Below are 20881 nucleotides of genomic sequence, written 5' to 3' on the forward strand. Positions count from 1 at the left end.
TGGCAGCCCCACTGGAGCTCAGCAGGCGTGAGCTTGGCCAGTACCTGGATGGGAGACTCCTGGGAAAGCTGAGGCTGCTGCTGGAAGAGGTGTGAGTGGGGCCAGCAGGGGGCGCTCACTCTGCGGTCTGTGTGGGTCCTAATGCCCCAGGACAGTGACGGGGACACTAGACTGTAAACAAGGCGCCGTCCTTCAGATGAGACGTGAAACTGAGGTCCTGCCTCTCTGTGGTCAGTAAAGACCCCAGGGTGTCTCTCAGAAAGAGTAGGGGTGTGACCCCAGTGTCCTGGACAGACTCCCCCTGGTCTTTACCAGTCATGGCCTCCTGATCACCCCCCTCTCTGAACTGGCCTCATCACTCTGCTCTCCTCCCCACTGAGAGCTGGAGTGTGTGAGCGGACTGGAGCATCATCCAGGTGGGGCTGCACACTGGGGGGGTGGTTGGGATCCCCATTACCTGTAAAGCGCTGTGAGTGGAGTGTCCAGAAAAGCGCTATATAAGTGTAAGCAATTATTACTAATTATATTATTAACAATAAATATGTAGTAGTGAAAAAAACACGGTTAAACGGTTAAACAAATGAACGGTTCCTATTTTGCTATATGGTTCTAACATGGTGGCTGGTCGTTTTTGAAAAATGCGCTTCAATGTGTTTTACTTTATTTGCGCTGCAACGCACGACCTAAAAGTCGCTCGCAAAGGCACCGGTGTGAAACTCGGCGGAGGGCCGGAGCTACAGCCGCGGCGGGTACGCCGCGCCGCTCCGCCTCCCCGGCGGCAGGGGGCGCTGTCGCTCGGGCGGCTGTTACTTTCCCCTCCGCTCCGCTGTCGCCCTCGGAGTCAAGATGGCGGACGGCGAGGCCGGGACGGGGGTGGGAGCGGCAGAGAGAGAAGAGCTGGGAACACTGAAGGTGAGTTAGCTCGCAGGGCGGCCCCCTGTCCGCCACACACTCCCGCGCTTGTTATCGTCCCTGCGGGGCTGTTTTCGTCTGAACCAGACTCAGTGCCAGTGTGCACAAGCCGGGAGCAGCAGTGCTGACCGGCTCCGTTACTATAACAACGCGCCCGCTCCGGCAGCTCGGGGCTCGACTCTTCCTGCTCTTCCTCATGGTTGTGTTGTGTCTGAGAGTTCAGTTTTCTGCTTTGGGTATCGCAGTATGTAGCGATAGCGTGATCGTTATTGTGCTGTTGTTGCATCCGCGAATATAAATTTACGAGCTAAACTCTCACACTCACCCTGAACTCACCAGCACACACACACACTGTCACACCTGACTGTACTGTAGACACTACTAGTGTCACTGCTGTCCCTCTCCTCTCACACTCACCCGCACACACACACTGTCACACCTGAGTGTACTGTAGACACTACTAGTGTCACTGCTGTCCCTCTCCTCTCACACTCACCCTGAACTCACCAGCACACACACACTGTCACACCTGACTGTACTGTAGACACTACTAGTGTCACTGCTGTCCCTCTCCTCTCACACTCACCCTGAACTCACCAGCACACACACACTGTCACACCTGACTGTACTGTAGACACTACTAGTGTCACTGCTGTCCCTCTCCTCTCACACTCACCCTGAACTCACCAGCACACACACACTGTCACACCTGAGTGTACTGTAGACACTACTAGTGTCACTGCTGTTCCTCTCCTCTCACACTCACCCTGAACTCACCAGCACACACACACACTGTCACACCTGACTGTACTGTAGACACTACTAGTGTCACTGCTGTCCCTCTCCTCTCACACTCACCCTGAACTCACCAGCACACACACTGTTACACCTGACTGTACTGTAGACACTACTAGTGTCACTGCTGTCCCTCTCCTCTCACACTCACCCTGAACTCACCAGCACACACACACTGTCACACCTGACTGTACTGTAGACACTGCTAGTGTCACTGCTGTCCCTCTCACACTCACCCTGGACTCACCAGCACACACACTGTCACACCTGACTGTACTGTAGACACTGCTAGTGTCACTGCTGTCCCTCTCCTCTCACACTCACCCTGAACTCACCAGCACACACACACACTGTCACACCTGACTGTACTGTAGACACTACTAGTGTCACTGCTGTCCCTCTCCTCTCACACTCACCCTGAACTCACCAGCACACACACAGTCACACCTGACTGTACTGTAGACACTACTAGTGTCACTGCTGTCTCTCTCCTCTCACACTCACCCTGAACTCACCAGCACACACACACTGTTACACCTGAGTGTACTGTAGACACTACTAGTGTCACTGCTGTCCCTCTCCTCTCACACTCACCCTGAACTCACCAGCACACACACACACTGTCACACCTGACTGTACTGTAGACACTACTAGTGTCACTGCTGTCCCTCTCCTCTCACACTCACCCTGAACTCACCAGCACACACACACTGTCACACCTGACTGTACTGTAGACACTACTAGTGTCACTGCTGTCCCTCTCCTCTCACACTCACCCTGAACTCACCAACTCACACACAGTCACACCTGACTGTACTGTAGACACTGCTAGTGTCACTGCTGTCCCTCTCACACTCACCCTGGACTCACCAGCACACACACTGTCACACCTGACTGTACTGTAGACACTGCTAGTGTCACTGCTGTCCCTCTCTCACACTCACCCTGAACTCTCCAGGATACACTGACTGAAGACTCACAATATTAGCATCAGTAGGAGCTACACACAGATGACTGTTTATTTATCTCATGCACAGGATGAGAGTGAAATTATGTTCACTTTTTCACTATAGATCACATCCTCTTTCTCTGTCTTCCTGGGGTAGGAACTGGTGGATGAGTTGTATCGTTTCCGGGACCACTATTTTGAGACGCATGGTGTGGAAGATGCTGGTAAGAAGCAGAGTGACGTTGCTCGGGAGATGGAGAGAACACTCAGCACCCTGCAGGAGAAGGAGGGTGAGCCTGTGTTAATGTACTGGAGTGTCCAGTCAGTGTGTCTGTATGAACCCCTCTCTCTCAGTGCAGTGTTAATGTACTGGAGTGTCCAGTCAGTCAGTGTGTCTGTATGAACCCCTCTCTCTCAGTGCAGTGTTAATGTACTGGAGTGTCCAGTCAGTGTGTCTGTATGAACCCCTCTCTCTCAGTGCAGTGTTAATGTACTGGAGTGTCCAGTCAGTGTGTCTGTATGAACCCCTCTCTCTCAGTGCAGTGTTAATGTACTGGAGTGTCCAGTCAGTCAGTGTGTCTGTATGAACCCCTCTCTCTCAGTGCAGTGTTAATGTACTGGAGTGTCCAGTCAGTCAGTGTGTCTGTATGAACCCCTCTCTCTCAGTGCAGTGTTACTGTGTGATTAATTCCTCTCTCCTCCTCAGGCTCGTACAGACACCGTGCTCAGTTCCTCCTGCTGAAGGGACGGACCCTCAGTGTGGTCCCGGATTTCAGCCCGGCGGCCGAGGAGCTGCTGTCCCGCGCGGTCAAGCTGGAGCCGGGGCTGGTGGAGGCCTGGAACTGCCTGGGGGAGCAGTACTGGCGCAAGGGGGAGCTGGCTGGAGCCAAGACCTGCTTCACTGGAGCCCTGCAGCATGTGAGCCCCGCTGTGTCCTCTCCCTTTCCCTCTCTCCCCCCGACCCGCTGTGTCTCCCGTCCCTCTCTCCCCCCGACCCGCTGTGTCTCCCGTCCCTCTCTCCCCCTGACCCGCTGTGTCTCCCGTCCCTCTCTCCCCCCGACCCGCTGTGTCTCCCGTCCCTCTCTCCCCCGACCCACTGTGTCTCCCGTCCCTCTCCCTTTCCCTCTCTCCCCCTGACCCCCTGTGCCCTCTCATGTCCCTTTCTTCCCTCGACCCCCTGACCCACTGTGTCTCCCGTCCCTCTCTCCCCATGACCCCCTGACCCACTGTGTCTCTTGTCCCTCTCCCTTTCCCTCTCTCCCCCTCTCATATCCCTCTCCTTCTCCCTCTTCGCTTGCTAACAGTTCCTACAACTTGCGACTTCCCTCCCTGTGCTGGGAGTCAGGGACAAAGGGAAGAGATACAGGGAGGGGGTGGAGTAAGGCAGAAGAGGGTGTGGTCAGGGCGATGGGGGCGGAGACAGTCCCTGGTGGAGAGATGCTGGGAAAGGGGAGGGGTTAACAGATGGGAGGGGATGGAATCAGTGTGGAAATTGGCAGTGTCATTCAGGAAAGGGGTGGGCTCAGTGGGGAGGGGGGCGGAGTCATTCAGGAAAGGGATGGGCTCAGTGGGGAGGGGGGCGGAGTCATTCAGGAAAGGGGTGGGCTCAGTGGAGAGGGGGCGGAGTCATTCAGGAAAGGGGTGGGCTCAGTGGGGAGGGGGCGGAGTCATTCAGGAAAGGGGTGGGCTCAGTGGAGAGGGGGGCGGAGTCATTCAGGAAAGGGGTGGGCTCAGTGGGGAGGGGGGTGGAGTCATTCAGGAAATGGGTGGGCTCAGTGGGGAGGGGGGCGGAGTCATTCGGGAAAGGGGTGGGCTCAGTGGGGAGGGGGGCGGAGTCATTCAGGAAAGGGGTGGGCTCAGTGGGGAGGGGGGCGGAGTCATTCAGGAAAGGGGTGGGCTCAGTGGGGAGGGGGGTGGAGTCATTCAGGAAAGGGGTGGGCTCAGTGGAGAGGGGGGTGGAGTCATTCAGGAAAGGGGTGGGCTCAGTGGGGAAGGGGGCGGATATGCTGATTAGGCGCACAGATTTAGAGAGGGGGTGGGGCCAGTGGGGAGGGAGGTGGGGTCAGTGCCGAGAGAGGGGGGTAATCTTGGGGAGAGGGGCGGGGCCAGTGGGGGGAGAGGTGGGGTCAGTGCCGAGATAGGGGGGTAATCTTGGGCAGAGGGGCGGGGCCAGTTGGGGGAGAGGTGGGGTCAGTGCCGAGAGACGGGGGTAATCTTGGGGAGAGGGGCGGGGCCAGTGGGGGGAGAGGTGGGGTCAGTGCTGAGAGAGGGGGGTAATCTTGGGGAGAGGGGCGGGGCCAGTGGGGAGAGAGGGGCGGGGCCAGTGGGGAGAGAGGGGGGTAATCTTGGGGAGAGGGGCGGGGCCAGTGGCGATCTCACGGCGGGTGTGTGTTTCAGAGTAAGAACAAGGTGTCCCTGAGGAGCCTGTCCATGGTGCTGCGCCAGCTGCCCGGCTCCGTGGAGGAGAGGGCCGCGCGCGTCCTGGAGAGCGTCAACACCGCCAAGCAGGCCGTGCAGCTGGACATCGCCGACGGCATGTCCTGGTGTGAGTGTCTGTGTGCTGGGGTGGGGGCGGGGGCCGGGGGGGACTCCTGAACTGTCGGTCGCCTCATCCCCAGAGCCGCGTGGCGAAATCCGCGCGCCGTGGAGGTTGTCGGGGCCAGGGCCGTCCTCCCGGGAGGCGCAGGGCGCGGCTGGGGGCGCCGGCGGGCGGTGGGACCTCCCCGCGGTGACGTGTGGTGTGCTGCTCTCCTCGCAGATATCCTGGGCAACGCCTACATCTCCCTCTTCTTCACCGCCGGGCAGAACCCCCAGATCTCCCAGCAGGCCCTGAGCGCCTACGCGCAGGCCGTGAGTGACCGCCGCCCACGCACAGCCGCCACAGGGGGCGCCATAGGGCGGGCACACGCACACACACACACACACACACACACACACACACACACACACACACACAGACGTTGACCAGCACTGTTCCTCAAGAGACCTGAAGGAGCTGACCTCTCACTCTCACACCCCCCCGACTGTCTGTCTCCGCTGTGTTGTGCAGGAGAAAGTGGACAGCACTGCCAGCTCGAACCCGGACCTGCACTTCAACAGAGCAACGGTACTATCTCAGTGCAGTGTTAATGTACTGGAGTGTCCAGTCAGTCAGTGTGTCTGTATGAACCCCTCTCTCTCAGTGCAGTGTTAATGTACTGGAGTGTCCAGTCAGTCAGTGTGTCTGTATGAACCCCTCTCTCTCAGTGCAGTGTTAATGTACTGGAGTGTCCAGTCAGTGTGTCTGTATGAACCCCTCTCTCTCAGTGCAGTGTTAATGTACTGGAGTGTCCAGTCAGTCAGTGTGTCTGTATGAACCCCTCTCTCTCAGTGCAGTGTTAATGTACTGGAGTGTCCAGTCAGTCAGTGTGTCTGTATTAACCCCTCTCTCTCAGTGCAGTGTTCATGTACTGGAGTGTCCAGTCAGTCAGTGTGTCTGTATGAACCCCTCTCTCTCAGTGCAGTGTTAATGTACTGGAGTGTCCAGTCAGTCAGTGTGTCTGTATGAACCCCTCTCTCTCAGTGCAGTGTTAATGTACTGGAGTGTCCAGTCAGTCAGTGTGTCTGTATGAACCCCTCTCTCTCAGTGCAGTGTTAATGTACTGGAGTGTCCAGTCAGTCAGTGTGTCTGTATGAACCCCTCTCTCTCAGTGCAGTGTTAATGTACTGGAGTGTCCAGTCAGTCAGTGTGTCTGTATGAACCCCTCTCTCTCAGTGCACTGTTAATGTACTGGAGTGTCCAGTCAGTCAGTGTGTCTGTATGAACCCCTCTCTCTCAGTGCAGTGTTAATGTACTGGAGTGTCCAGTCAGTCAGTGTGTCTGTATGAACCCCTCTCTCTCAGTGCAGTGTTAATGTACTGGAGTGTCCAGTCAGTGTGTCTGTATTAACCCCTCTCTCTCTCAGCTCTATCAGTATGAGGAGATGTTCGGTGCAGCTCTGGCTGGGTTCAGTCGGGCAGCAGCTCTGGACCCTAGTTGGCCAGAACCACCTCAACGAGAAAGACAGCTGTTGGACTACCTAGAGCGGCTCACCACTCTCACAAGTAACAAGGTATGCTGGGACAGTGGAGGACTGACAGCACAGGGCTGGCTGGGCAAATGGAGGGGCACTGCCCTGCACAGACGCACGCTCCTGTATGGAGCAGACTTGGGGCTGTGGAGCCCCAGACCAGTCAGTCCAGGGGTCCCCCGGTCCTGTGTAGGGGGGCAGGTTCAGAGTTCAGGGGGCAGGTTCAGGAGGCAGGGGGCTCGGGGGGGCCGGTTCAGGAGGCAGGATGCTCGGGGGGGGGCGGTTCAGGAGGCAGGGGGCTCGGGGGGGCGGTTCAGGAGGCAGAGGGCTCGGGAGGGCAGGTTCAGGAGGCGGGGGGTTCAGGGGGTCCTCCGGTGCTCGGCAGCGCTGGCTGACCCCTCTCTCTCTCAGGGGAAGGTGCGGGGGAGGCGCCTGAGGTCCATGCTGTCGTCCCTGAGCCTGGCGGCGCTGGGCCCATGCGTGGAGGCCCGGTTCTGCTCGCCCTCGGGCCGCGCCGGCAGCCTAGAGCCCCGTGACCTGGCCGGCCTGGCCGCTGGCCGCAACACCGGCGTGGCCGCGCTGGGGAAGGTGGTGTTCAGCCTGGCCTCCTCCGACCACATGGCCTTGTGAGTGACCAGCGCCGGACCGGTCCAGTCAGTCAGTGTGTCTGTATGAACCCCTCTCTCTCAGTGCAGTGTTAATGTACTGGAGTGTCCAGTCAGTGTGTCTGTATGAACCCCTCTCTCTCAGTGCAGTGTTAATGTACTGGAGTGTCCAGTCAGTCAGTGTGTCTGTATGAACCCCTCTCTCTCAGTGCAGTGTTAATGTACTGGAGTGTCCAGTCAGTCAGTGTGTCTGTATGAACCCCCCTCTCTCAGTGCAGTGTTAATGTACTGGAGTGTCCAGTCAGTCAGTGTGTCTGTATTAACCCCTCTCTCTCTGTGTCTGTCAGCACGTTTGGCCTGGTGGACAGTGAGGAGACCTGCTGGCCAGTGATGGTGTACAACAGTGCGGAGAGCTGGGGTGTGTTAATAGGAGACTCAGTGGCCATTCCTGAGCCCCAGGTCAAGCTGCACTCTCTCACCCACAAAGACCAGGTCAGTATCTATATACACCCCGCACACACCTGCATATGAGGTGCCGTTTAGGCCATTATTCCAACTTTACCTCTCATACACACACAAAATGCTCTCTCTCACACACAAATTGTTCTCACATACACACAAAATGCTCCAACACTCTCCATTTAACCTCTCACACACACACAAAACACTCTCACATTCACTAGTTTTACCTCTTGCATACACACAAAACACTCCTTCAGAATGTGAATGAGAGGTACAACTAGTGAACGTGAGAGCGTTTTGTGTGTGTGAGAGGTAAAACTAGTGAACGTGAGAGCGTTTTGTGTGTGAGGTAAAACTAGTGAACGTGAGAGCGTTTTGTGTGTGTGAGGTAAAACTAGTGAACGTGAGAGCGTTTTGTGTGTGTGAGAGGTAAAACTAGTGAACGTGAGAGTGTTTTGTGTGAGAGGTAAAACTAGTGAACATGAGAGCGTTTTGTGTGTGAGAGGTAAAACTAGTGAACGTGAGAGCGTTTTGTGTGTGTGAGAGGTAAAACTAGTGAACGTGAGAGCGTTTTGTGTGTGAGGTAAAACTAGTGAACGTGAGAGCGTTTTGTGTGTGTGAGGTAAAACTAGTGAACGTGAGAGCGTTTTGTGTGTGTGAGAGGTAAAACTAGTGAACGTGAGAGCGTTTTGTGTGTGTGAGAGGTAAAACTAGTGAACGTGAGAGCGTTTTGTGTGTGTGAGAGGTAAAACTAGTGAACGTGAGAGCGTTTTGTGTGTGTGAGGTAAAACTAGTGAACGTGAGAGCGTTTTGTGTGTGTGAGAGGTAAAATTAGTGAACGTGAGAGCGTTTTGTGTGTGAGAGGTAAAACTAGTGAATGTGAGAGTGTTTTGTGTGAGAGGTAAAACTAGTGAACGTGAGAGCGTTTTGTGTGTGTGAGGTAAAACTAGTGAACGTGAGAGCGTTTTGTGTGTGTGAGAGGTAAAACTAGTGAACGTGAGCCTTTTGTGTGTGTGAGGTAAAACTAGTGAACGTGAGAGCGTTTTGTGTGTGAGGTACAACTAGTGAATGTGAGCCTTTTGTGTGTATGTGAGAGGTACAACTAGTGAACGTGAGAGCGTTTTGTGTGTGAGGTACAACTAGTGAATGTGAGCCTTTTGTGTGTGTGAGGTAAAACTAGTGATACTAGTATACTACACTCTGTATACACACACAGCCTGCCACACACACTCCTCCTGTTGCTCCCTGGTCTGACTCCTCTCGTCTCCCTGTGTCTCCAGACTATAGAGTTCCGCAGTATCCGTGTGGATTCTCCACTGCTGCTCATCGTCAATGGGAAGAGGCAGGGAGCAGCCTGTCAGACCGCTGCCTCCGTCACCTACAGACCCCAGAGCGACTGAGGGCAGGGGGTACCGGGACAGGAGGAGGAGAGAGAGGGGGTACAGGGGCAGGAGGAGGAGAGAGAGGGGGTACAGGGACAGGAGGAGGAGAGAGAGGGGGTACAGGGGCAGGAGGAGGAGGAGAGAGAGTGGGGGTACTGGGACAGGAGGAGGAGAGAGAGGGGGTACAGGGGCAGGAGGAGGAGAGAGAGAGTGGGGGTACAGGGGCAGGAGGAGGAGAGAGAGGGGGTACAGGGACAGGAGGAGGAGAGAGAGGGGGTGCAGGGGCAGGAGGAGAGAGAGGGGGTACAGGGACAGGAGGAGGAGGAGAGAGAGGGGGTACAGGGACAGGAGGAGGAGAGAGAGGGGGTACAGGGACAGGAGGAGGAGAGAGAGGGGGTACAGGGGCAGGAGGAGGAGAGACAGGGGGTGCAGGGGCAGGAGGAGGAGAGAGAGAGGGGGTACAGGTACAGGAGGAGGAGAGAGAGTGGGGGTACCGGGGACAGGAGGAGGAGAGAAAGGGGGTATAGGGGCAGGAGGAGGTGAGGGGGTACAGGGGCAGGAGACGGAGAGTGGGGGTACAGGGGCAGGAGGAGGAGAGAGAGGGGGTACAGGGGCAGGAGGAGGAGAGAGAGGGGGTACAGGGGCAGGAGGAGGAGAGAAAGTGGGGGTACAGGGGCAGGAGGAGGAGAGAGAGGATACAGGGGCAGCAGCAGAAGAGGGGTACACCAGCCTGCTGTACTGCGACCTCTGTCCCCTGCAGACAGACAGAGGATGGGGGGAAAGGGGGACTGTTTCACAGAAGCACAAGATGGAGAAACTGGGGTGTGGCCGTGTGACCTCTACAGACAGCGATTTGTACATATATAAATATTGGTTTTTATTTCCTGGAGGGAGGGTCTGGGGTGCTATATATGTATATAAATGGAGTGCAATGTTTCAGTTTTTCCATTGTCTTTTTAAATATTAAAAAGACAAAAACTTCCAACAGCTGTTGTCTGTTAATGTTCTTTATGATGAGGGCCTGTGGCAGAAAGATATGACTCTTTACATCCACAACTGCTAATACTTGTAGGAACACTAGACAAGTTAACATTAATACTGATAATACAGACACACTGACTGGACACTCCAGTACATTAACACTGCACTGAGAGAGAGGGGTTCATACAGACACACTGACTGACTGGACACTCCAGTACATTAACACTGCACTGAGAGAGAGGGGTTCATACAGACACACTGACTGACTGGACACTCCAATACATTAACACTGCACTGAGAGAGAGGGGTTCATACAGACACACTGACTGACTGGACACTCCAGTACATTAACACTGCACTGAGAGAGAGGGGTTCATACAGACACACTGACTGACTGGACACTCCAGTACATTAACACTGCCTTGAGAGAGAGGGGTTCATACAGACACACTGACTGACTGGACACTCCAGTACATTAACACTGCACTGAGAGAGAGGGGTTCATACAGACACACTGACTGGACACTCCAGTACATTAACACTGCACTGAGAGAGAGGGGTTCATACAGACACACTGACTGACTGGACACTCCAATACATTAACACTGCACTGAGAGAGAGGGGTTCATACAGACACACTGACTGGACACTCCAGTACATTAACACTGCACTGAGAGAGAGGGGTTCATACAGACACACTGACTGACTGGACACTCCAGTACATTAACACTGCACTGAGAGAGAGGGGTTCATACAGACACACTGACTGACTGGACACTCCAGTACATTAACACTGCACTGAGAGAGAGGGGTTCATACAGACACACTGACTGGACACTCCAGTACATTAACACTGCACTGAGAGAGAGGGGTTCATACAGACACACTGACTGACTGGACACTCCAGTACATTAACACTGCACTGAGAGAGAGGGGTTCATACAGACACACTGACTGACTGGACACTCCAGTACATTAACACTGCACTGAGAGAGAGGGATTCATACAGACACACTGACTGACTGGACACTCCAGTACATTAACACTGCACTGAGAGAGAGGGGTTCATACAGACACACTGACTGGACACTACAGCACATTAACACTGCACTGAGAGAGAGGGGTTCATACAGACACACTGACAGACTGGACACTCCAGTACATTAACACTGCACTGAGAGAGAGGGGTTCATACAGACACACTGACAGACTGGACACTACAGCACATTAACACTGCACTGAGAGTTCTGATGTAACTTCTTTATTTTACTACAAGTCACAATAAACTGTAACAAGGTATAAAGGAACTGTTACCCTGCCCTGGAAAATGCTTCATACAGCTGGCAACCAGACGTGAACCAGGTCTGGTGACTGCCTGCACTGAACTGACATTCAATCAGTTCATTTTAACACACACTATCCTACAGACCTGACAATCAACTTTCAAACTCATAAGGCAACTTCAAGAACACTCTCCCTGTCCGAGGTGCATGTCCTTCACCAGCGTTATAACTAAGTGCTGTCAATGTTAATGACTGTGCTTACAAGGTTACTCAGTGTTGTGCGGTGTTACTGTGTTGTACAGTGTGACTATGTTTGTTACCAACAGTAACAGTATAATATATGTTAATGACTGTTGTTACAAGGTTACTCAGTGTTGTGCGGTGTTACTGTGTTGTACAGTGTGACTATGTGTTTGTGTTACTAACAGTACCAGTATAATATGTTAATGACTGTTGTTACAAGGTTATTCAGTGTTGTGCGGTGTTACTGTGTTGTACAGTGTGACTATGTTTGTTACCAACAGTAACAGTATAATATATGTTAATGACTGTTGTTACAAGGTTACTCAGTGTTGTGCAGTGTGACTGTGTTGTACAGTGTGACTATGTGTTTGTGTTACTAACAGTAACAGTATGATATACAATGTTAATGACTGTTGTTACAAGGTTACTCAGTGTTGTGCAGTTACTGTATTGTACAGTGCCATTCAGTGTTGTCATACTGTGTTGTAAGATGTAAATACCTTGTTTACAAGGTTACTCAGTGTTGTGCAGTGTGACTGTGTTACTAACAGTAACAGTATGATATACAATGTTAATGACTGTTGTTACCCAGTGGTTATTCAGTGTTGTGCAGTGTTAGTGTTGTGAAATGTTTTTCACTGTTGTGCAGTGCGATTGTTTTTAGTGTTACTCAGTGTTGTGCAATGTTACTGTGTTTTACAGTGTCATTCAGTTTCATCATGTTATACAATATGGTGTTGTACAATATTAATAATTGTTGTTTTCAATAGTTACTCAATGTTGTTGAATGTTATTGTGTTGAACAGAGCAGTTTTAGTAAGTAGTGTAATACAGTGTTGCTCAGTGTAGTAATATTCTGATACTCAGTGGTGTAATAGTGTTTCTCAGTGTAATAATACCGATACTCAGTACTGTAATAGTGTTACTCAGTGTAATAATACTCTGATCCTCAGTGGTGTAATACAGTATTGCTCAGTGTAATACTCTGATACTCAGTGGTGTGATGCAGGGTTGTTCAGTGTAATAATATTCTGATATTCAGCGGTATACAGTGTTACTCAGTAGTGTAATACAGTGTTGCTCAGTGTAGTAATACTGATATTCAGTAATGTAAAACAGTGTTGCTCAGTGTAATAATACTCCAATACTGAGTAGTGTACAGTGTTACTAGTGTAATACAGTGTTGCTCAGTGTAGTAATATTCTGATACTCAGTGGTGTAATAGTGTTTCTCAGTATAATAATACTCTGATACTCAGTAGTGTACAGTGTTGCTCAGTGTAATAATACTCTGATATTCAGTAGTGTAATACAGTGTTGCTCAGTGTAATAATACTCTGATACTCAGTAGTGTGTAAGTGTTGCTCAGTGTAATAATACTCTGATACTCAGTGGTGTAATACGGTGTGACTCAGTAGTGTAATACAGTGTTGCTCAGTGTAATAATACTCCGTTACTCAGTATTATAATAGTGTTGCTCAGTGTAGTAATACTCTGATACTCAGTGTAATAATACTCCAAAACTCAGTGGTGTAATACAGTGTTGCTCAGTGTAATAATACTCCGATACTCAGCGGTGTACAGTGTTGTTCAGTGTCATACTCTGATACACAGTACTGTAATACAGCGTTGCTCAGTGTAGTAATACTCTGATACTCAGTGGTGTAGAGTGTGACAGTGCTGTAATACAGTGTTGCTAGGTGTAGTAATACTCTGATACTCAGTGGTGTAGAGTGTGACAGTGCTGTAATAGTGTTGCTCAGTGTAGTATTACTCTGATACTCAATGGTGTAGAGTGTGACAGTGCTGTAATAGTGTTGCTCAGTGTAGTAATACTCTGATACTCAGTGGTGTAGAGTGACAGTGCTGTAATAGTGTTGCTCAGTGTAGTAATACTCTGATACTCAGTGGTGTAGAGTGTGACAGTGCTGTAATAGTGTTGCTCAGTGTAGTAATACTCTGATACTCAGTGGTGTAGAGTGTGACAGTGCTGTGATAGTGTTGCTCAGTGTAGTATTACTCTGATACTCAGTGGTGTAGAGTGTGACAGTGCTGTAATAGTGTTGCTCAGTGTAGTAATACTCTGATACTCAGTGGTGTAGAGTGTGACAGTGCTGTAATAGTGTTGCTCAGTGTAGTATTACTCTGATACTCAGTGGTGTAGAGTGTGACAGTGCTGTAATAGTGTTGCTCAGTGTAGTAATACTCTGATACTCAGTGGTGTAGAGTGTGACAGTGCTGTAATAGTGTTGCTCAGTGTAGTATTACTCTGATACTCAGTGGTGTAGAGTGTGACAGTGCTGTAATAGTGTTGCTCAGTGTAGTATTACTCTGATACTCAGTGGTGTAGAGTGTGACAGTGCTGTAATAGTGTTGCTCAGTGTAGTATTACTCTGATACTCAGTGGTGTAGAGTGTGACAGTGCTGTAATAGTGTTGCTCAGTGTAGTAATACTCTGATACTCAGTGGTGTAGAGTGTGACAGTGCTGTAATAGTGTTGCTCAGTGTAGTATTACTCTGATACTCAGTGCTTGCCGCAGAATCCCTGCCGACCTCCCCTGAAGGCCTCGGGCTCGTGCTGCGGGGAGCTGAACTGGAAGAAGGTCGTCTTGCCAGCGTCCGGCTCCAGGGACGCGAAGGCGGCCTGGCGCCCCCTGCTGTCGCCCTCTGGTCCTGCGCCCCCGGGCCGCACCGGGCTCTGCTGGGGCGTGAGGTACTGCCCTGGGCCTGGACAGAGAGGGGGCAAGAGAGCAGCAGAAAACACTGTTACCCGCTGCAGTGAAGAGCTTCCCAGTGCGGACAAGCAGGGAGTCACCGGCTGTGCAGATCAGAGGGGACGCAGACTGAGAGCATTCAAATCCCCCTGCAAGTGTGTCAGGATTTGTTTCTTATACCTGCTTGTCATTATCTCACATCAAAAGAGGGACCTGAAAATAACAGCTACATATTTTAAACAGGATTTTGCATGCAATCTTTAGGTTGATGACCCCTCTCTCTCAGTGCAGTGTTAATGTACTGGAGTGTCCAGTCAGTCAGTGTGTCTGTATGAACCCCTCTCTCTCAGTGCAGTGTTAATGTACTGGAGTGTCCAGTCAGTGTGTCTGTATGAACCCCTCTCTCTCAGCGCAGTGTTAATGTACTGGAGTGTCCAGTCAGTCAGTGTGTCTGTATGAACCCCTCTCTCTCAGTGCAGTGTTAATGTACTGGAGTGTCCAGTCAGTCAGTGTGTCTGTATGAACCCCTCTCTCTCAGTGCAGTGTTAATGTACTGGAGTGTCCAGTCAGTCAGTGTGTCTGTATGAACCCCTCTCTCTCAGTGCAGTGTTAATGTACTGGAGTGTCCAGTCAGTCAGTGTGTCTGTATGAACCCCTCTCTCTCAGTGCAGTGTTAATGTACTGGAGTGTCCAGTCAGTCAGTGTGTCTGTATGAACCCCTCTCTCTCAGTGCAGTGTTAATGTACTGGAGTGTCCAGTCAGTCAGTGTGTCTGTATGAACCCCTCTCTCTCAGAGCAGTGTTAATGTACTGGAGTGTCCAGTCAGTCAGTGTGTCTGTATGAACCCCTCTCTCTCAGTGCAGTGTTAATGTACTGGAGTGTCCAGTCAGTGTGTCTGTATGAACCCCTCTCTCTCAGTGCAGTGTTAATGTACTGGAGTGTCCAGTCAGTCAGTGTGTCTGTATGAACCCCTCTCTCTCAGTGCAGTGTTAATGTACTGGAGTGTCCAGTCAGTCAGGGTGTCTGTATGAACCCCTCTCTCTCAGTGCAGTGTTAATGTACTGGAGTGTCCAGTCAGTCAGTGTGTCTGTATGAACCCCTCTCTCTCAGTGCAGTGTTAATGTACTGGAGTGTCCAGTCAGTCAGTGTGTCTGTATGAACCCCTCTCTCTCAGTGCAGTGTTAATGTACTGGAGTGTCCAGTCAGTGTGTCTGTATGAACCCCTCTCTCTCAGTGCAGTGTTAATGTACTGGAGTGTCCAGTCAGTGTGTCTGTATGAACCCCTCTCTCTCAGTGCAGTGTTAATGTACTGGAGTGTCCAGTCAGTCAGTGTGTCTGTATGAACCCCTCTCTCTCAGTGCAGTGTTAATGTACTGGAGTGTCCAGTCAGTCAGTGTGTCTGTATGAACCCCTCTCTCTCAGTGCAGTGTTAATGTACTGGAGTGTCCAGTCAGTCAGTGTGTCTGTATGAACCCCTCTCTCTCAGTGCAGTGTTAATGTACTGGAGTGTCCAGTCAGTCAGTGTGTCTGTATGAACCCCTCTCTCTCAGTGCAGTGTTAATGTACTGGAGTGTCCAGTCAGTCAGTGTGTCTGTATGAACCCCTCTCTCTCAGTGCAGTGTTAATGTACTGGAGTGTCCAGTCAGTCAGTGTGTCTGTATTAACCCCTCTCTCTCAGTGCAGTGTTAATGTACTGGAGTGTCCAGTCAGTCAGTGTGTCTGTATGAACCCCTCTCTCTCAGTGCAGTGTTAATGTACTGGAGTGTCCAGTCAGTGTGTCTGTATGAACCCCTCTCTCTCAGTGCAGTGTTAATGTACTGGAGTGTCCAGTCAGTCAGTGTGTCTGTATGAACCCCTCTCTCTCAGTGCAGTGTTAATGTACTGGAGTGTCCAGTCAGTCAGGGTGTCTGTATGAACCCCTCTCTCTCAGTGCAGTGTTAATGTACTGGAGTGTCCAGTCAGTCAGGGTGTCTGTATGAACCCCTCTCTCTCAGTGCAGTGTTAATGTACTGGAGTGTCCAGTCAGTCAGGGTGTCTGTATGAACCCCTCTCTCTCAGTGCAGTGTTAATGTACTGGAGTGTCCAGTCAGTCAGTGTGTCTGTATGAACCCCTCTCTCTCAGTGCAGTGTTAATGTACTGGAGTGTCCAGTCAGTCAGTGTGTCTGTATGAACCCCTCTCTCTCAGTGCAGTGTTAATGTACTGGAGTGTCCAGTCAGTGTGTCTGTATGAACCCCTCTCTCTCAGTGCAGTGTTAATGTACTGGAGTGTCCAGTCAGTCAGTGTGTCTGTATGAACCCCTCTCTCTCAGTGCAGTGTTAATGTACTGGAGTGTCCAGTCAGTCAGGGTGTCTGTATGAACCCCTCTCTCTCAGTGCAGTGTTAATGTACTGGAGTGTCCAGTCAGTCAGTGTGTCTGTATGAACCCCTCTCTCTGTGCAGTGTTAATGTACTGGAGTGTCCAGTCAGTCAGTGTGTCTGTATGAACCCCTCTCTCTCAGTGCAGTGTTAATGTACTGGAGTGTCCAGTCAGTCAGTGTGTCTGTATGAACCCCTCTCTCTCAGTGCAGTGTTAATGTACTGGAGTGTCCAGTCAGTGTGTCTGTATGAACCCCTCTCTCTCAGTGCAGTGTTAATGTACTGGAGTGTCCAGTCAGTGTGTCTGTATGAACCCCTCTCTCTCAGTGCAGTGTTAATGTACTGGAGTGTCCAGTCAGTCAGTGTGTCTGTATGAACCCCTCTCTCTCAGTGCAGTGTTAATGTACTGGAGTGTCCAGTCAGTCAGTGTGTCTGTATGAACCCCTCTCTCTCAGTGCAGTGTTAATGTACTGGAGTGTCCAGTCAGTCAGTGTGTCTGTATGAACCCCTCTCTCTCAGTGCAGTGTTAATGTACTGGAGTGTCCAGTCAGTCAGTGTGTCTGTATGAACCCCTCTCTCTCAGTGCAGTGTTAATGTACTGGAGTGTCCAGTCAGTCAGTGTGTCTGTATTAACCCCTCTCTCTCAGTGCAGTGTTAATGTACTGGAGTGTCCAGTCAGTCAGTGTGTCTGTATGAACCCCTCTCTCTCAGTGCAGTGTTAATGTACTGCAGTGTCCAGTCAGTGTGTCTGTATGAACCCCTCTCTCTCAGTGCAGTGTTAATGTACTGGAGTGTCCAGTCAGTCAGTGTGTCTGTATGAACCCCTCTCTCTCAGTGCTGTGTTAATGTACTGGAGTGTCCAGTCAGTCAGTGTGTCTGTATGAACCCCTCTCTCTCAGTGCAGTGTTAATGTACTGGAGTGTCCAGTCAGTCAGTGTGTCTGTATGAACCCCTCTCTCTCAGTGCAGTGTTAATGTACTGGAGTGTCCAGTCAGTCAGTGTGTCTGTATGAACCCCTCTCTCTCAGTGCAGTGTTAATGTACTGCAGTGTCCAGTCAGTGTGTGCAGTGACCTGTACTGTAAGTGGCTCCATGGCTGCTGTCTCTCTCCCACACCACCATGTTCTTCAGCTTCAGGGAGTTGTAGAGGCCCTGCAGCTTCTGGTACTGCCTCTTCCTCTCCAGCAGCCGCTCGGACACCTCGCTGTACTTCCGCTTGTACTCCTCCAGCACCTGCGCCGGGACACAGCGTCCCCGCCGGGACCATTCAGGGTGAGACACAGAGCAGGAGACACACGGAGGAGGAGACACAGCAGGGCAGAGACAGGAGAGAGAGAGAGAGGAGGAGATACACCAATGGAGAGACAGGAGAGACAGAAAGGAATACTCACCAGCACAGAGACAGGAGACACAGAGAGGGAGACACACTAGGACAGAGACAGGTGACACAGAGAGGGACACACACTAGGACAGAGACAGGAGAGATAGAGGAGGAGATACTGTACACCAAGAGAGAGACAGAGCACAAAACAGACAGGAGACACAGAGGGGGAGACACCAGGACAGAGATGAATACAGAACCACAGGAACAAGCTGAACCTTCTTGAGAGACGACACCTCCTCCTTCACGGCACTGAGCTCCAGCTCCTGACTCTGGGTCTGCTGGGAGAACATCTTCTCCATCTGCTTCAGCCGACCCTCGGCCCGTGACAGAGAGTACTCTTGATACAGGCGCTCCTGGTGCACCTGGGACACAGAGACACACACTCACATCTGAGACAGACAGGACTCTTGATACAGGCGCTCCTGGTGCACCTGGGACACAGAGACACACACTCACATCTGAGACAGACAGGACTCTTGATACAGGTGCTCCTGGTGCACCTGGGACACACAGACACACACACGTCTGAGACAGACAGGACTCTTGATACAGGCGCTCCTGGTGCACCTGGGACACACACACACGTCTGAGACAGACAGGACTCTTGATACAGGCGCTCCTGGTGCACCTGGGACACAGAGACACACACTCACATCTGAGACAGACAGGACTCTTGATACAGGTGCTCCTGGTGCACCTGGGACACACAGACACACACACGTCTGAGACAGACAGGACTCTTGATACAGGCGCTCCTGGTGCACCTGGGACACACAGACACACACACGTCTGAGACAGACAGGACTCCTGATACAGGCGCTCCTGGTGCACCTGGGACACACACACACACAAGTCTGAGACAGACAGGACTCCTGATACAGGCGCTCCTGGTGCACCTGGGACACACAGAGACACACACACACGTCTGAGACAGACAGGACTCTGATACAGGTGCTCCTGGTGCACCTGGGACACACAGAGACACACACAGACGTCTGAGACAGACAGGAATCCTGATACAGGCGCTCCTGGTGCACCTGGGACACACAGAGACACACACTCACATCTGAGACAGACAGGACTCCTGATACAGGCGCTCCTGGTGCACCTGGGACACACACACACATCTCTGAGACAGACAGGACTCTGATACAGGCGCTCCTGGTGCACCTGGGATACACAGACACACACACGTCTGAGACAGACAGGACTCCTGATACAGGCGCTCCTGGTGCACCTGGGACACACAGACACACACACGTCTGAGACAGACAGGACTCCTGATACAGGCGCTCCTGGTGCACCTGGGACACACACACACACAAGTCTGAGACAGACAGGACTCCTGATACAGGCGCTCCTGGTGCACCTGGGACACACAGAGACACACACACACGTCTGAGACAGACAGGACTCTGATACAGGTGCTCCTGGTGCACCTGGGACACACAGAGACACACACAGACGTCTGAGACAGACAGGAATCCTGATACAGGCGCTCCTGGTGCACCTGGGACACACAGAGACACACACTCACATCTGAGACAGACAGGACTCCTGATACAGGCGCTCCTGGTGCACCTGGGACACACACACACATCTCTGAGACAGACAGGACTCTGATACAGGCGCTCCTGGTGCACCTGGGATACACAGACACACACACGTCTGAGACAGACAGGACTCCTGATACAGGCGCTCCTGGTGCACCTGGGACACACACACACATCTCTGAGACAGACAGGACTCTGATACAGGCGCTCCTGGTGCACCTGGGACACACACACACACACAAGTCTGAGACAGACAGGACTCTGATACAGGGACACACAGACACACACACGTCTGAGACAGACAGGACTCCTGATACAGGCGCTCCTGGTGCACCTGGGACACACACACACACACACACACACACACACACACACACACACAGACACACAGACACACACACGTCTGAGACAGACAGGAATCCTGATACAGGCGCTCCTGGTGCACCTGGGACACACACACACGTCTGAGACAGACAGGAATCCTGATACAGGCGCTCCTGGTGCACCTGGGACACACAGACACACACACGTCTGAAACAGACAGGACGGACGCAGACAGCACCACAGAGAGCCGACGGTGCTCCGAACGCCCTTCTCGGTCGGTAGCACCGCACCTGGTAAGTCCAGAAGGTGAGGGCCCGGGAGCAGATGTCCAGCACGGTCTCGGGCCGCAGCCCGGCCAGCACCATGGCCTTGTACTCCTCGGAGGGGCTGAGCTCGGTGCGGATGATGTCGTACTTGCCGGACAGGGTGCTGGAGCAGGCGGGGCACACGGCGGGGGAGCGGCCGAACTCCCCGGAGCCGTGCTGGTCACAGAACACGTGGGAGCAGGCGGTCACCCAGGCGAAGCCGCTGAGCTTCCCTCGGCACTTGGGGAAGTTACACAGCAGGGCGTCCTCGCACAGGGACATGGCCACACTGCACTGGGGGGGGGGGGGCAGAAGAGAGGAATAAAGTGTTGGCGACACCTGTGGAACAGCGACCAAAACTCCTGCCACCACACAACACAGCCCTGCTGAGCCAAGAGCTGAGCCCACAACAGAGCCCCCTGAGCCAGCTGGTCCTGAGGCTCACTGACCTGAGCCACACCGACACCAGCCAGCCTCAGGACAGCACTGCTAGAATCAAGCACAGCACAGATCACACAGCCATATCTCACACACTGGGACACACACACAACACTACCTCACCCACTGGGACACACACAGAGAGAG

The 20881-nt window shown here is 52.3% G+C and overlaps 2 protein-coding genes across 3 annotated transcripts; one reads left to right on the plus strand and one right to left on the minus strand.

The window, feature by feature from the left end:
• The first annotated feature begins 840 nt into the window (after positions 1–840).
• Positions 841–10139, plus strand: ttc5 (tetratricopeptide repeat domain 5). 2 transcript variants are annotated; one of them, XM_088916793.1, is made up of 10 exons: positions 841–912; positions 2814–2946; positions 3363–3574; positions 5054–5201; positions 5415–5506; positions 5706–5762; positions 6601–6747; positions 7117–7331; positions 7658–7802; positions 9053–10139. In XM_088916793.1, exons 1-10 carry the CDS (start codon positions 847–849, stop codon positions 9170–9172), a joined length of 1335 nt encoding a protein of 444 aa, XP_088772919.1. In that variant the 5' UTR covers positions 841–846; the 3' UTR covers positions 9173–10139. The 2 variants fall into 2 exon arrangements, with proteins under 2 accessions (XP_088772919.1, XP_088772920.1); XM_088916794.1 differs by having other exon boundaries at positions 851–912; positions 2781–2946.
• A 4045-nt stretch (positions 10140–14184) lies between these two features.
• ccnb1ip1 (cyclin B1 interacting protein 1) lies at positions 14185–20578 on the minus strand. The gene is made up of 4 exons (XM_088917762.1): positions 20282–20578; positions 18330–18476; positions 17804–17963; positions 14185–14387 (listed from the first exon to the last, which is right to left on the minus strand). The coding sequence occupies exons 1-4, from the start codon at positions 20576–20578 to the stop codon at positions 14185–14187; spliced, it is 807 nt and encodes a 268-aa protein (XP_088773888.1).
• Positions 20579–20881: the final 303 nt, after the last annotated feature.

The sequence above is a fragment of the Atractosteus spatula genome, chromosome 5, assembly GCF_055471065.1.
Source record: "Atractosteus spatula isolate fAtrSpa1 chromosome 5, fAtrSpa1.hap1, whole genome shotgun sequence".
NCBI classification, from domain to species: Eukaryota; Metazoa; Chordata; class Actinopteri; order Semionotiformes; family Lepisosteidae; genus Atractosteus; species Atractosteus spatula.

What these genes read in the sequence shown, in the direction of transcription:
- ttc5 (XM_088916793.1), top strand. Translation starts at nt 847, where the DNA reads ATGGCGGACGGCGAGGCCGGGACGGGGGTGGGAGCGGCAGAGAGAGAA. An exon ending in CACCCTGCAGGAGAAGGAGG is followed by an intron (nt 2,947 to 3,362) that starts GTGAGCCTGTGT and finishes TCTCCTCCTCAG; the next exon opens with GCTCGTACAGACACCGTGCT. An exon ending in TGCACTTCAACAGAGCAACG is followed by an intron (nt 5,763 to 6,600) that starts GTACTATCTCAG and finishes TCTCTCTCTCAG; the next exon opens with CTCTATCAGTATGAGGAGAT.
- ccnb1ip1 (XM_088917762.1), bottom strand. Translation starts at nt 20,578, where the DNA reads ATGTCCCTGTGCGAGGACGCCCTGCTGTGTAACTTCCCCAAGTGCCGA. An exon ending in TCACCTTCTGGACTTACCAG is followed by an intron (nt 18,477 to 20,281) that starts GTGCGGTGCTAC and finishes TCTGTGTCCCAG; the next exon opens with GTGCACCAGGAGCGCCTGTA. An exon ending in TGGAGCCACTTACAGTACAG is followed by an intron (nt 14,388 to 17,803) that starts GTCACTGCACAC and finishes CTCTCTGTCCAG; the next exon opens with GCCCAGGGCAGTACCTCACG.